Source organism: Bufo gargarizans, chromosome 8 (assembly GCF_014858855.1).
Source record: "Bufo gargarizans isolate SCDJY-AF-19 chromosome 8, ASM1485885v1, whole genome shotgun sequence".
NCBI classification, from domain to species: Eukaryota; Metazoa; Chordata; class Amphibia; order Anura; family Bufonidae; genus Bufo; species Bufo gargarizans.
The window spans coordinates 196,536,977-196,552,268 of NC_058087.1; the positions used below are offsets into that span (position 1 = coordinate 196,536,977).

General features: G+C 50.7%; 1 protein-coding gene across 1 annotated transcript; it reads left to right on the top strand.

The window, feature by feature from the left end:
* Window positions 1-6,064: 6,064 nt before the first annotated feature.
* LOC122944688 (nuclear fragile X mental retardation-interacting protein 2-like) lies at window positions 6,065-14,234 on the top strand. Its single transcript, XM_044303235.1, has 4 exons — window positions 6,065-6,379; window positions 11,540-12,535; window positions 12,994-13,026; window positions 13,477-14,234. The coding sequence occupies exons 1-4, from the start codon at window positions 6,250-6,252 to the stop codon at window positions 13,524-13,526; spliced, it is 1,209 nt and encodes a 402-aa protein (XP_044159170.1). The 5' UTR covers window positions 6,065-6,249; the 3' UTR covers window positions 13,527-14,234.
* The last annotated feature ends 1,058 nt before the right edge of the window (window positions 14,235-15,292 follow it).

Genomic DNA, 15,292 nt, shown 5'->3' on the forward strand with positions numbered 1-15,292 from the left:
CGTCCAGCCACTGTACGCGGTCAGGACTTCACAGCAGGACCCAGAGGAACCCTGGTGAGGTGAGTAGAGCCATCACAGCGCTGCCCTCACCTCCCCCTGCCTCCTGCATGCTAATGACAGCTTCCATAATGGAAGAGATCATTAGCATTTGGACGATAAGACGCACTGCCATTTTTTTCCTCCATTTTTGGAAAAAGTCAAAAAAATACGGTACATCATATACCTTTCTAACAAGTCAGAGAATAAACATGTTTGTGGGAGTTCTTCTTTAATGAGAAGTCCGGCTATAGGGATTTCTGGAGGTGACCTCCGCTGGGTGCTGTTTGTGCAGTGTCCCACTCATGTGCTATATGTGGGCACTTTACTGCTAAATGTCATATTTAATGTATTTAATATATTGTATTTTCCTAATATCAGGCTGGCATTGTCATTATATTATATTCAGTACCTGAGTGCAAAACTACTTAAAGGGAACCTGTCACCTCAAAAAGGCATATAACACGGCCAGCATGACCTCATAGTAGCCCCCAGTCTGTTAATAATCATATGTTTGATCCTTTAGTCTGATGCTCCATAGGTTCAACAAACGATGTTTTAAGCGCCATCAGCGCTATCCTGCCGTTCAGCTTAAAGTCAAGGTAAGCGCGCTCCCTAACCGTCCCCTCTCTTGTTAGATTGGCAGCCTGCAGCGCGGCCAGGATCGCATAGGTCTCGCGCATGCGCAGTGCGCTCCTTGGTAAGGTACTTTCCTGTCTCTGGCTGCCGCTGTTAGCCGGGTTCCAGCGGTGCACTGCGCATGCGCGAGACTTATGCAATCAAACATATGATTATTAACAGACTGGGGGCTACTATGAGGTAATGCCGGCCATTTTATATGCGTTTTTGAGGTGACCGGTTCCCTTTAAGCAAGAATTCTGTCATTCTGCCTGTTAAAGCCAATGTATTAAGAGAACTCCTCAACTGACAATGGCCAGACCTGTATTAGGGAATTTAAGCGAAAGTAACACCTGGATTATTACCTTTGCTATATTGATGAACTGTAACAACTGTCCTGAGACCATTGATTTTACAACAACTGACTCCTCATCCTTTCTACTATTACTCTCAACATTGGCACCTTACGGTGCTGGCGTCACGAACACAGGGGCCCAGCCACCAAAGCACCTTAAACACCTACACCATCCAGGGCACCTCACCTTCCATCTGGCTGGTGTTCCCTGCAGTAGAGAGTGCCCCGGAGGATTTCGTGCTGTCCTTCCCATCACTGCACGCCGGCCCATGGAGGCTCTGCTAACCGTGAGTAAAGGAACTACTACCCCCATCGGCCCACCGTAACTCATGTGTTGCCCCTGCTTATCCTGTCCGCTGCATTTAATTTTGGCGTCACGAACAGGATAAACTCCTCTGCGCCTTATGAGAATAAGCCCCACTTGTTTACTTGAGAGACTGTATATGTGCTTTAATACTCTGGAAACTGTAAACATCTATATTTAGCTGAAGAAGTGTTTTTGTGAATTACAAACTGCATGTTAATAACATACAAGATCCCCTCTGCAGAATTGCATTGTTAAAAGTGGAAAAATCACGTATTTTTGTGTCACTAAGACTGTTTGCTGTCAGTGAATGGATTCTCATTTTGTACTTAAAATGGCCGCTGGAGAGCTTCTTGGAATATTTGCTGCGCCATCAATTGTAGAGATACGCCCTATAGCGCGGGAACATTGTGTTTTACCCCCTTCAATGCGGGAAAAGTTAAGCCAAGCCTATTATGCAAAAGACCTAATCTATATTGCTTTGCTAACGCTGTTACAGGTATTGAGAGGCCGACGCCGCCCCCCCCCCCCTGTATGTAAACTGACCTAGTGGGCGAGACAGTGAGGTCAGAGATGACGCGTGTGCGCACACTGAGTACACAGAAGAGAAAGACAAAGAGAATTCAAACATGGCGCACCCTGAGCGGTCCCAATGGAGAATAGGATTGCCAGAGCCACCGCAAGCCTCCGAAAGAGAGTCACCAGTAAGTCCCGCACTGGCTGGTGTGGTGGAAGCGGCCGGAACCAATACTTCGCCGCCCAGGAGGATTAACGGGATCGTTTTCCCACCAGTGGGCCCACGGCCGACGATATGCCCGCACCCGATAAGAGAAGTGCGGCCCATCCGGATCAGCGCAACCGCGCAGCTCGTCCCGTGGGGTTCAACTACCCGATTGACTCAGTTGAAAGCCCCGGTACCTGAAGCCGTGGCTGAAGAGCCGACGGTGCACCAGAGCGAGGGGGAGGGCCTGGTTCGCAGCGCCCAAGTGCGACCGGGAAGTTTGGCCCTGGCTCCTTGGATGTACGGGGAGGATGATAGACTCATTTGGGAGGCCACCAGGAGTACGTGGCGCGCCATCATTCTTATTGGCCCCAGACTTCACCCCCCCGATCCCGGAGGAGATTCTTGCCGACCGGAATGGCGTTGAGGAAGATCAAGTGGTGCCCAACCCAGCAGGAGCATCTGGAGAAGGGTCAATGGATCAGGACCCATCTCTGCGGCAAACTGGTCGCGGTCAAGCCCCGAATCGCTTACAGGGGCGAGAAAGATTCCGGACCATCAGGAGGAAGAAGCCCCACCAGAAATCAGACCCTTACACCTAAATAGGACTTCTTTATATGGAGCAGGAGCCACAGTTTAGAGAGGACTTCTCTTATTGTTTTTGTTTTGATACCCTCTCTTTGTTAAAAATAGGACTCCACCATGGACTCCAGGGAATACAATTCAGAAAAACTCCCAGTTGCGCCCTTGTTTTTGCTCCATTTTATTCCCTTTTTACCCCCTTCTCAGGTTTTCTGGGACTTTAAATTAAAAGTTTATGCAATGTTTAAGAAATGTACCCGGAAAGACTGTGCCTTAAAAACTTTTGCACCTTAACCTATTGGATTACAAATTATTTATACCCCAAATCAGAGGTGGACTTTGTCTCAGGACTGTGCCATGGACTGTATTGCCCCTATGTGAGATCACCGCCCATTTTTGTCACCGTCAAGCACCGAAGATTACAACGCCCCAATTACAACGCAGAAACCAAGAAAAATGTATATGTGATGATGCCTTAGGTGTATTGTTATGCATAACCCTTTACTCACAGGAGGTTACCGAAGTGCCATCATAGTACTCTGCATTAAAAATATGCATATTAGTGTTTGTGGCGAATGTTTTATATATTTCAGGTGACGGCGTAGAGATCCACAGCGTCCCGCAAGTCAAACGTCGAGGACGTCTAATCCTTAAGCAGTTGTGTATGCAGTGTCCCACTAAATTGCTGCTAAATGTCATATTTAATGTATTTAATATATTGTATTTTCCTAATATCAGGCTGGCATTGTCATTACATCTTTTCGCCCCTAGGTGGTGCTGGCGCCACATAATATATATAGTTTGGGGTGTGCTAGAACAGGAAGTGAAGTAGTTAGTTGGAGAGAGAGGAGAAGGAAGTTGATGGAGGAGGAGAACAGGCACGTTCCACCATGTAGCTGCCTTTCTTTGCTCTGGGCCCTGATCATGTCTGGAGATGACAGACCAAGGAGTCACAGCAGCCCAGCACAAGACAATAAGTCGATGTATGGATATAAAGCAAGTCTAGTGAAGATTAGAGCTAAGGCTAGCCAAGGGACTTCACAAGCACCAGTGACCCGGAGGAACTTAAAGGTACCCGGACACAACTGGATAATTAGTGCACAGAATTGTCCTATTTCACTAAATGCCTTCTGGGAACATAATGAACCTGAATATTTCAGGAGAGCATCCTGCATCAAATAGTGTAGCAGAGAGTTTGCCTGTCACGAGGGGGAACGCCCTTATTGGATTGCTCAAAATAAATAGGAAAACATTATATTCAGTACCTGAGTGCTAGAAAGTGGACTTAGTGCAAAACTATTTAAGCAAGAATTCTGTCATTCTGCCTGTTAAAGCCAATGTATTAAGAGAACTCCCCAACTGACAATGGCCAGACCTGTATTAAGGAATTTAAGCTAAAGTAACATCTGGATTATAACCTTTGCTATATTGATGAACTGTAACAACTCTCCTGAGACCATTTATTTTACAACAACTGACTCCTCATCCTTTCTACTATTACTCTCAACATTTGCACCTTACGGTGCTGGCGTCACAAACGCAGGGGCCCAGCCACCAAAGCACCTTAAACACCTATAACATTCAAGGGCACCTCACCTTCCATCTGGCTGGTGTTCCCTGCAATAGAGAATGCCCCGGAGGATTTAGTGCTGTCTTCCCAATCACTGCACGCCGGCCCAGGGAGGCTCTGCTAACCGTGAGTAAAGGAACTACTTCCCCCATCGGCCCACCGTAGCCTCACGTGTTGCCCCTGCGGTCCGGTCCGCTGCATTTGTGTGGATGAAAACCAGCATCGTTCATGTAAATGAGGTTGTTCTGACGGAAACACGTGGTTGTGTAATGCCCTAGGATAGAACTATTAGATTGGTGGGGGTCCTACCGCTGGGACCCCCATTGATCACAAGAACAGCGACTCCATACCCCCCAAAGTGAGCAGACATTCGGGCCTGCGCACATGTCCTCGGCTATCTCCGGAACTCACATATAAACCAATATAACGGCTGCGCACATAGCCGACCCGCCAATCTGCTCATTTCAGGGGGCTCCAGGGGGGTATGGAGATCCTGTTCTCGCGATTGGTGGGGGCCCCAGTAGTAAGACCTCCACCAATCTAATAGTATCCTATGGATAGGGCATAATTTCACACAACCTGAATACCCCTTTAAGGTCTTTTTACACATATTTTCTGCCTGTTAAACAAGCGCCAATCATTGCCCATTGGGGTTTGTGCTAGTTTTTCTAGTTTTCAAAACAGCACCTGGATCTGAATACTTTTGCAATTGCATGTAATTAAAAATTTCAATAGCCGCTGAGTTCCTCAATAAAATCTATTCGCATAGCTCCACCTGCGGTAAGTGTGATGGACGGGGGTCTGCAGGATCCGCTGTGCAGTTGTCAGCACATCCCTGTTCACACGCCGGGCGCTGTGCTGCCAGCAAAGGTTGATTTTCAAAGCCATATAAAGGATGTGATCGCCCAATAAATGAGTGATTGGCGGTGCATTTACACTGGAGTCGCCATCTGCCATCATCGACATCGCGGCACCCGGGAGCGACTCTGCGCCGTCACCCTGCACATGAGGGGACTGCGCCCCCCGAGCGGAAGGAGGTTTCTTATTCTCATCATTTGTATCTTTTTAAAAAATAAAATAAAATAATGAATTTTTTGGAGAATTTATCTCCAGTAATAAATCAGCAGCAGCGAGCGTCCTGAGGAAGGTGGCAAGAAAACCAAACCGACCGGCACCAAACGGGCCATCAAAGTGAGCGCCAACGAGCGGGATTTAAAGGGTTAAATGAATTTGGGCCACTGACCTGGCCCTGCCAGCATACAGATGCCTCGAGTACAGGTTCTGGGCGTCCAAGTGAAAACAGTCGCTGCACGTAAAGCAGCGTTCACACTGCGCCTTCAGTGGAAGAGAAAAACGTAAAATACCAATGTGAGCCTGACCGACGCCAGGTGAGTGGAGAGTCTGCCTGCGCGGAGCCGGGGCTAGGACCTGTTCGGGCTGATCTCGATGGGTATGAGGCGGGGCGCCACCCTCTGTCAGCTGGCAGCGCAGGGTCAGTACCCCAGACTTCCCCCCTGCTCACTGCTGCCGGTTTTATTACAAATTCATAAAAATAAAAAAAATACAAATACAAATAATGTGGATAAGAAATTGAATAAGAATCTGCCTTCAGCCTCCTCATTTTTACGTAATTCGCCCCCTGCGGCTTCAACAGACACCCAGCTTGCTGCTCATGCGCCCAGGCTGTGTGTAAGGCGCCCCCTCTTAGACAGAGGGCAGTACTGAGGCGTTTATCGGACACGTGTCCTTCTTCCGCCACGTTTTTTTTTTACATATTACGTCAGACGTTTTTCCACCAACAAGATGGCGGAAACTCCTGGCGGCGACGCACGTAGGGCACGTAACACGTCCTAAGCCTCCCACACGACGTAACCCCGCCCCGGCAAGCTCCTCCCCCCGGGCCGGAGCGGGCGACCTCTGTCTCTTCCTGCTGCCGCCTGTGTGGGTGAGGTTGTCCGCGTCCGGGGCTGCGCTCTTCCGTCTCCTCCTCATCCGTTATCGCCGCTTCCTCCAAACACCGGAGTCCGAATCCTCCGCCGCCCGAGCCCCGCACCGTGATTATTATGCACAAGGAGCACCTGGCCCAGGATGAGAACAGCAACCCGCGGGAGGGCCCAGTGAGCCGGAGGAAGGAGAGGCTGAGCCCCAGCGAGCACGACATGAACCAGCTGAACCGCAGCCGCCCCAAGACAGGTGAGGAGGGTGGGGGGCGAGGACTAATGCACCCGCCGGAGGGGGGAGGGGGTGAATATATATACACTGCTGTATACAGGGGGGGTGAATATATATACACTGCCGTATACAGAGAGGGGGGGGGGGGGTGAATATATATACACTGCCGTATACAGAGAGGGGGGGTGAGTTTATATACACTGCCGTATACAGAGAGGGGGGGTGAGTATATATACACTGCTGTACACAGGGGGGGTGAATATATATACTGCTTTACACAGGGGGGGTGAATATATATATACTGCTTTACACAGGGGGGGTGAATATATATACACTGCTGTACACAGGGGGGGTGAATATATATACACTGCTGTACACAGGGGGGGTGAATATATATACACTGCTGTACACAGGGGGGGTGAATATATATACACTGCTGTACACAGGGGGGGTGAATATATATACACTGCTGTACACAGGGGGGGGTGAATATATATACACTGCTGTACACAGGGGGGGTGAATATATATACACTGCTGTACACAGGGGGGGTGAATATATATACACTGCTGTACACAGGGGGGGTGAATATATATACACTGCTGTACACAGGGGGGGTGAATATATATACACTGCTGTACACAGGGGGGGTGAATATATATACACTGCTGTACACAGGGGGGGTGAATATATATACACTGCTGTACACAGGGGGGGTGAATATATATACACTGCTGTACACAGGGGGGGTGAATATATATACACTGCTGTACACAGGGGGGGTGAATATATATACACTGCTGTACACAGGGGGGGTGAATATATATACACTGCTGTACACAGGGGGGGGTGAATATATATACACTGCTGTATACAGGGGGGGGGTGAATATATATACACTGCTGTATACAGGGGGGGGGTGAATATATATACACTGCTGTATACAGGGGGGGGGTGAATATATATACACTGCTGTATACAGGGGGGGGGTGAATATATATACACTGCTGTATACAGGGGGGGGGTGAATATATATACACTGCTGTATACAGGGGGGGGGGTGAATATATATACACTGCTGTATACAGGGGGGGGGTGAATATATATACACTGCTGTATACAGGGGGGGGGTGAATATATATACACTGCTGTATACAGGGGGGGGGTGAATATATATACACTGCTGTATACAGGGGGGGGGTGAATATATATACACTGCTGTATACAGGGGGGTGAGTGAATGGATATACACTGCCGTATACAGGGGGGTGAGTGAATGGATATACGCTGCCGTATACAGGGGGGTGAGTGAATGGATATACGCTGCCGTATACAGGGGGGGGGGTGAGTGAATGGATATACGCTGCCGTATACGGGGGGGGGGGGGTGAGTGAATGGATATACGCTGCCGTATACAGGGGGGGGGGGGTGAGTGAATGGATATACGCTGCCGTATACAGGGGGGGGGGGGTGAGTGAATGGATATACGCTGCCGTATACAGGGGGGGGGGGGGTGAGTGAATGGATATACGCTGCCGTATACAGGGGGGGGGTGAGTGAATGGATATACGCTGCCGTATACAGGGGGGGGGGGGTGAGTGAATGGATATACGCTGCCGTATACAGGGGGGGGGTGAGTGAATGGATATACGCTGCCGTATACAGGGGGGGGGTGAGTGAATGGATATACGCTGCCGTACACAGGGGGGGGGGTGAATGGATATACGCTGCCGTATACGGGGGGGGGGGGGTTCCTCCGGTGTTGTCCGGTCTGTTACTTGGCTCCGCGGCCGCGGCCTCACCGTGTGGCGGCACAGCGCCCGCTGCAGGTATCGGGGGTGTAAGCTGTATGGCCATCTTAAAGGGGGGCGTACATTATAGGAGTTACCTCTGTGTCCTGCTGATGAAATATTTTGGGGATAAACACCGGGACAATCACTCCCATCAGTGCTGTCGCCCAAGTATGAAACCTGTTGATAGACTTTATGTTCACGACCTCTGCTTGCTGTCAGTGAACCCTAGTAAAAACCCGCACAGCAGATGAATTTATCCCTGTATCCAGCCAGGGGTTAACCCCGCAGCAGCTGCACACATCAGTCTGTTACAATGTATCAGTAGAGTTGTCTAGCCTGGATACATTGTAACAGGAAGTATTACCTGTAGGCCGGGTTTCAACATTCAGAATTTATCCATTCACTGACAGCAAGGAAAGGTACTGCAAATGGTGAGGAACTGAAATACTAAAGGTGTCAGTACAGAGAGTTGTCAGGATACCGGATTTTTTTTATTTGATTTTTGGTACCACGAAAAAGGATTGTGATACTCGATACCACGCAAAAAATACCCCCAGGAGGATGAGGTCCTGGATGGGGGTCACCTACTAATAACGCGAGGCACATGGAGGTCTAAACTGCTGAAACTACGTGCCTCACATTAATAGTAACCCCATCATGTGCCTCCTCACATAATGGACAACTTGGGGGATGGGAGGTAGATGATGGGAGTACTTACTGTTGGGGCTCATTCACACATCCGTCTGCATCCGTTCCGCAGTTTTGTGTAACTGGTGCCGACCCGTTCATTTTAATGGGGCCACAAAAGGTACAGACAGCACGCAGTGTCCTGTCCGTGGTTCTGTGGCCCGCTAAAAATATAGCGCGTGTCCTGCGGACGAGAGGAGCTTCTATCTTGGGTCTGAATGCACACGACCGACACCAGTGTTTTGCAGATCCGCAAGTGAATGTAGCCTTACCGTGAGGCACCTGGTTTTAGGAACTTGGACCCCTGTAACCCCATCAAGTGCCTCACATTAACCCCATGTTGTCCACCTTGTTGGGATTACCATCATTTTTGCCCAATAAGTTTTTGAAGGAGGAAAATAAGAAATTATTTTTTTCATTAGACCTCAAATCGGAGCCCCAGTGTGAATGACCCCCAATCGGAGCTCAAATCGGAGCCCCAGTGTGAATGACCCCCAATCGGAGCTCAAATCGGAGCCCCAGTGTGAATGACCCCCAATCGGAGCTCAAATCGGAGCCCCAGTGTGAATGACCCCCAATCGGAGCTCAAATCGGAGCCCCAGTGTGAATGACCCCCAATCGGAGCTTAAATCGGAGCCCCAGTGTGAATGACCCCCAATCGGAGCTTAAATCGGAGCCCCAGTGTGAATGACCCCCAATCGGAGCTTAAATCGGAGCCCCAGTGTGAATGACCCCCAATCGGAGCTTAAATCGGAGCCCCAGTGTGAATGACCCCCAATCGGAGCTTAAATCGGAGCCCCAGTGTGAATGACCGCCAATCGGAGCTCAAATCGGAGCCCCAGTGTGAATGACCCCCAATCGGAGCTCAAATCGGAGCCCCAGTGTGAATGACCCCCAATCGGAGCTCAAATCGGAGCTCCAGTGTGAATGACCCCCCAATCGGAGCTCCAGTGTGAATCGGAGCAGACAAAAAATAAACCGCCTGCCCTGTCCCGCTCCGTTCGCCGCTCCTGAGATCCAGCACTATTCCTGGTTTTCTTGCCGCGCTGTGCTGTGACCCGACCCCGCAGAGCGCCGATGTCCTCGCCCTGTGCGCAGGTCACAGCGAGCGGAGCCCTTCTGGAGAAGACTGGGAAACGGCGAGTACAGAGTCTGCACAGCAAGCGCTGCATTCACCGCTCCCCCGTCCTCCTGTACTAGTGAGCGCTTCCGTATTGGAAACACATTAGTATCACCCCATAAGACGCGTTGACAAAGTGCGTCTTATAGGTTGAAAAATACGGTATTAGACTTCATCCAAGTCAGATTTTTTTTTTATTTTGGGGCTTTGTTTGGACCTCTGTGCCTCACACTAAGGCCTCCTGCACACACACTTTTTTTTTTAGTTTAGGTTCCATTTTTTTGTGTTCCGTATACAGAACCATTTATTTCAATGGATCCGCAAAAAAATGAAGCTACTCCGTATGCCTTCTGTTTCCGTATTTCCGTTACTTTCAAAGATAGAACATGTCCTATTATTGTCCGCATAACGGACAAGGACAGTACTGTTCTATCAGGGGCCAGCTCTTCCGTTCCGCAAAAAACGGAATGCACGCGGACTTCATCCGTGTTTTTTGCTGACCGCAAAATACTGAAAAAGCCATACGGTCATGTGCAAGAGGCCTACATTAACCCCATGTTGCCCATTATGTGAGGTTGTACATGATGGGGTTAGTATTAGGCCTCTTGCCCACGAATGTAAGGGCTCCGTGCCTGTGCTGCGGACTGACTGTGGGGCAGCCGCATGCGGATCGCGGACCCATTCACTTGAATGGGATCCGCGATCTGTCTGTACCGCAAAAAGAACAAGTTCTATTTGTTTTTGCATAAAGGGAGCACGAAACGGAACTCCGCGGAACCATTCTGTAGTGCTTCTGTGGGGTTCCATGCATCCATTCCGCACCGCATCTCCAGATTTGTGGGCCCACGTGAATGCACGTGCCTGGTGACCCGTGTAATGCAGAACCGCCGCATGCGGTCCGCAGCGCGGAGCCTTTGCGTTCGTGGGCAAGAGGCCTTAATGTGAGGCATGTGTTATTACCTTGGAACCTCCATGTGCCTCATGGTGATGCCTTCATTAAGCCCTTGTTGCCAATTATGTAAGGAGTTACATGATGGGGTTACTATTACTGTGAAGCCTAGGGAGGCACTAAAGTAATGAGGCGCTGTGCCTCACATTAGTCTTCTGGCTGTTGAAGGCTAAAGGACCTGTGATGATGTAATCACCATGTGACCAGTAACAAGTGGGTGGTGTTGGTCACATGGCGATGACCTCATCTAAGGTCCTTTAATCTGTGAGGACTGCAGTGAGTTGCCCGGCTATTCTCCCCCATCGGCTGCTCATTTATTGAATTGGTGGCAGTGCTGGGGGGCCGGTGTCGCAGTGCTGGGGGGCCGGTGTCGCAGTGCTGGGGGGCACGCTCCCTCCTCCTCCACTGTGCTGCCGCTTGTTTTCTGATGGGTAATTATGCTATGCGCTGCAGAACCGAACCGGGTCAAAAAGTATTGAGAATTCGATGCCTGGTGCAACCCTAAGCAGAAGTATATTGGGGCCCCTTCTGGGGGGGCCCCACTCTATGGAACGTGTCATGCTCTGGTGCCTTCCCCTCTGTGACTCGGGTCGGGGATCTCTCTATTAATTTTTTCTTCTTTTCCCCTTCAGGCTCCTGGGACTCAAACGGATTTGGTCCAGAAATCGAGGCGCTGGCCGGCCGCACCGAGGAGAGCGTCCCCCTTAGCCCTTCAAACTCTCTGAACCTGCGCCACCTGCGAGGCTGCGAGAAGGACTCCTCTGGGCGAGGGCTGCAGAGACCACCCCCTGCCCAGTACCACCCGAACTACTACCCCACACACCACCATCACCACCACCGCACCTCCTATTCCGGACACCGCAAAGGCTATTGGGACTATGAGAGCCAGTACCGGGATGGCAAACGTAAAGCCTGGGTGCCCCGGCCCGGAGGGGGGCCCCACACACAGCGCCCCAGGAACCGCGAAGCCTTAAACTCCACAGAGAGCCCGTGTGCGGCGGATATGAGGCCTGAGCAGACGGCAGGGGACAAAAGCAAAGCCGTCTCCCGCCAGCCCTCTCCCCCCGCAGAGAAGGAGCCGGCCGCCGACAGCTGGCTGCTCTTCAAGCCTCTGCCCGTCTTTCCTGTCGACAGCAGCAGCGCCAGGACGCTGCCAAAGATCAGCTATGCCAGCAAGGTGAAAGAGAACCTGGACGGCAAAGGACTGGTGCCCAGCTCTGCCCTCCGCACCTCCACTACCCTCCCCAACTGCCTGCTGAATGCTGCACAGACGGGAGCGCAGGGCGACGCTGCTGCGCACACCGGCTCTCTGTCCTCCTCCTCTTGCTCCTCCCTCTCCTCCTCCTCCCCACCCTCCCCCGTCAGCCAGGAGAACCTGGGGGCCATTTTTCAGAACGAGTGGGGGTTATCATTCATCAATGAGCCTGGAGCTGGCCAGGCGGTGCCTGCAGAGGCCAGGGAGCCCCAAGAGGAGACCCCTGGAGGGGTGGAAGGTGGTGGCAGTGAGGAGGCCCCTCCTGTGATGGTGCGCCTGTCCCATGGCTTCTTCATTGAAGGTGCTGATCCCGAGATGACTGCCATGGAGAATCCTAAAGACTGGGAGGCCATGGTCACCTACAGCCTGCAAGGTGAGTCCTGCCCCTGTGTGACCTATAACCACCTAATGTGGACTTCAACCCCCAATATCCACTCCAGACTGGCACACCGATGAGACTCGTACATGGTGTCCTGCAGTCAGAAAGCTGGGTGACAACCATTGGTGCCCTCATAGCAGTTGTCAGACAGCATTCCCTGACCCCTGAATGGAAATCCTGGCTATACGTCATGGCTGCTACGTGTGTTCAGCAGATCAATAGCCTTTCATAGCTGCTTGCTGTCAGTGAATAGATTGGTGAACAGGCATTTTCCTACTGCTGAGGGTTTGTTGTATTGTACCAGTCTAGGCAAAGACATCTGTAGCTCGCTGCTGACAGTGTTAGTGTGTCAGTCTGAGGATTCTCCATACTGCTGAAGTTCTGTTACTTTGTGTGGTGTTGTTACTTTCCATTTTTAGTTTTTTCACGGTTTTCTTTGCTTTATTTTTCAGAGTGGAATTGTGTCTGGAACTTACACAAGAAAGGTAAGAGGATGGGTGTAGTAGTGCTGGTACTGTGACATGAGTAGTTGATGCCTTACCCCGGAGCCGCTGCAGGCACGGACGCAGTGGGCTGTCTCTGCTCAGATGTTTGCGGTTGGCCCGGCGGTGGAGTCGGCCATGTTCCTCCACACTATATATTTTTGAGATTTCTGCTTGATATCTGAGGAGCTGAAGACATGTGCAGACCTGACAGCTGAGGGTTCGCTGCAGTTGTAACCAGTCTGAACAATCTTCTCCGGTTGCTGCAAAATCAGGCTGATACATTGTAACAAACCCTCTGTGCAGGTTTTCAGCCTCTGAACCTAAACTAGAAGGTTTACTGACAACAAGCAGAGGTCCTGGAAATAGTGAGGAGGGCACACAGTCCATTAGTCCTGATGTAGAGCCGCCCTGCGGACCCCTGGCACTGACCTGTCGCCTCTTCTCTTTTAGATCCCTCCCGTGTAGTCGTATATGCAGAAACCATGGACGGAAAGGGTTAACAGCCTCACACCCCACGGAGCAGCAGACACCCCCCCAGCCTCCTGAGTGAGGCCTGTCCCTTCCACCCCAACCCTGCCTCCCCTCGCAACACACGGTCCGCAGAGCGGCATTCAAGACGCCCCACGAGAGACTGCTTTATACCCTCCTTCTCTGTGACCTCTGTGCAGGAAGGGGTTAAGGTGGCATTTCCTGGAGAACCTTCTTTAGTTTGATTTTACTTTGTGTCTTTCCCGTACCCCCCCCCCCCCCCCCCCAGCGTCTTATCAGATGGAGAGTCCTGTATTTTCTCACAGGGGGGCCCGGTTGCCTCCTGCGTTCTCTGGCATCCCGTCTTGTGTGGATTACCGGCCTCAGCCACGCGGTGGCGCTTGGACTCGCCCAGAGTTGCGCTTCCTCAGCTCTTCCTTTTGCTTTTTACCCCCCTCCAGTGAAGTGAGAGGCGCCTCCCCTGCGGCACAGCCGCTAGCAGACGAACCACTGTGCAGCGCGGCTTCTCTGCGGCTCAAGGGGGAAGGGTTCTCTACCGGAAAAGCATTTACCCCCACCCCATTTATTTTAAGAACTCGCTAAGCACCTTTCTTTTTATTTTTTGCATCTTATTTTAATCCTTTTCACGCTAAGTTGTGGCTGAGGCACCAAAACCCAAACTGGCGATTGGTTGAAGTCCAGGCCTGGGAGATATTGTCATTAAAATCTGTTTTATTACCCTCCTGCCTGCTGGACCCTGCATTATTTCTCTGCACAGGGTAAAGAGTCTGACTATCCACATCAGGTTGTTTTAGGTCCAAAATGACGGTATCTTTATAGCAGAAAGCAGTTTTTCTGATAGACTGTTTTGAAAGTAACAATCTGCCTACTGCCACCACTAGAGGGCGCTCAGTACCTACAGATTATACAGCAGCCACTAGGGGGAGCTCACTACATACAGATTATACAGCCACCACTAGAGGGAGCTCACTACATACAGATTATACAGCCACCACTAGAGGGAGCTCACTGCATACAGATTATACAGCCACCACTAGGGGGAGCTCACTGCATACAGATTATACAGCAACCACTAGGGGGAGCTCACTGCATACAGATTATACAGCCACCACTAGGGGGAGCTCACTACATACAGATTATACAGCCACCACTAGGGGGAGCTCACTATATACAGATTATACAGCCACCACTAGGGGGAGCTCACTATATACAGATTATACAGCCACCACTAGGGGGAGCTCACTATATACAGATTATACAGCCACCACTAGAGGGCGCTCACTACATACACATTATACAGCCACCACTAGGGGGAGCTCACCACATACAGATTATACAGCCGCCACTAGGGGGAGCTCACTGCATACAGATTATACAGCCATCACTAGGGGGAGCTCACTGCATACAGATTATACAGCCACCACTAGGGGGAGCTCACTGCATACAGATTATACAGCCACCACTAGGGGGAGCTCACTGCATACAGATTATACAGCCACCACTAGAGGGAGCTCACTGCATACAGATTATACAGCCACCACTAGAGGGAGCTCACTACATACAGATTATGCAGCCACCACTAGAGGGAGCTCACTGCATACAGATTATGCAGCCACCACTAGAGGGAGCTCACTGCATACAGATTATGCAGCCACCACTAGAGGGAGCTCACTGCATACAGATTATACAGCCACCACTAGAGGGAGATCACTGCATACAGATTATACAGCCACCACTAGAGGGAGATCACTATATACAGATTATGCTGCCACCACTA

Bases quoted from the DNA above. Each gene is read 5' to 3' on its own strand.
- LOC122944688 (XM_044303235.1), top strand. From the start codon at position 6,250: ATGCACAAGGAGCACCTGGCCCAGGATGAGAACAGCAACCCGCGGGAG. The intron at 6,380-11,539 runs GTGAGGAGGGTG...TTTCCCCTTCAG, and splicing joins CCGCAGCCGCCCCAAGACAG to GCTCCTGGGACTCAAACGGA. The intron at 12,536-12,993 runs GTGAGTCCTGCC...TTTATTTTTCAG, and splicing joins GGTCACCTACAGCCTGCAAG to AGTGGAATTGTGTCTGGAAC.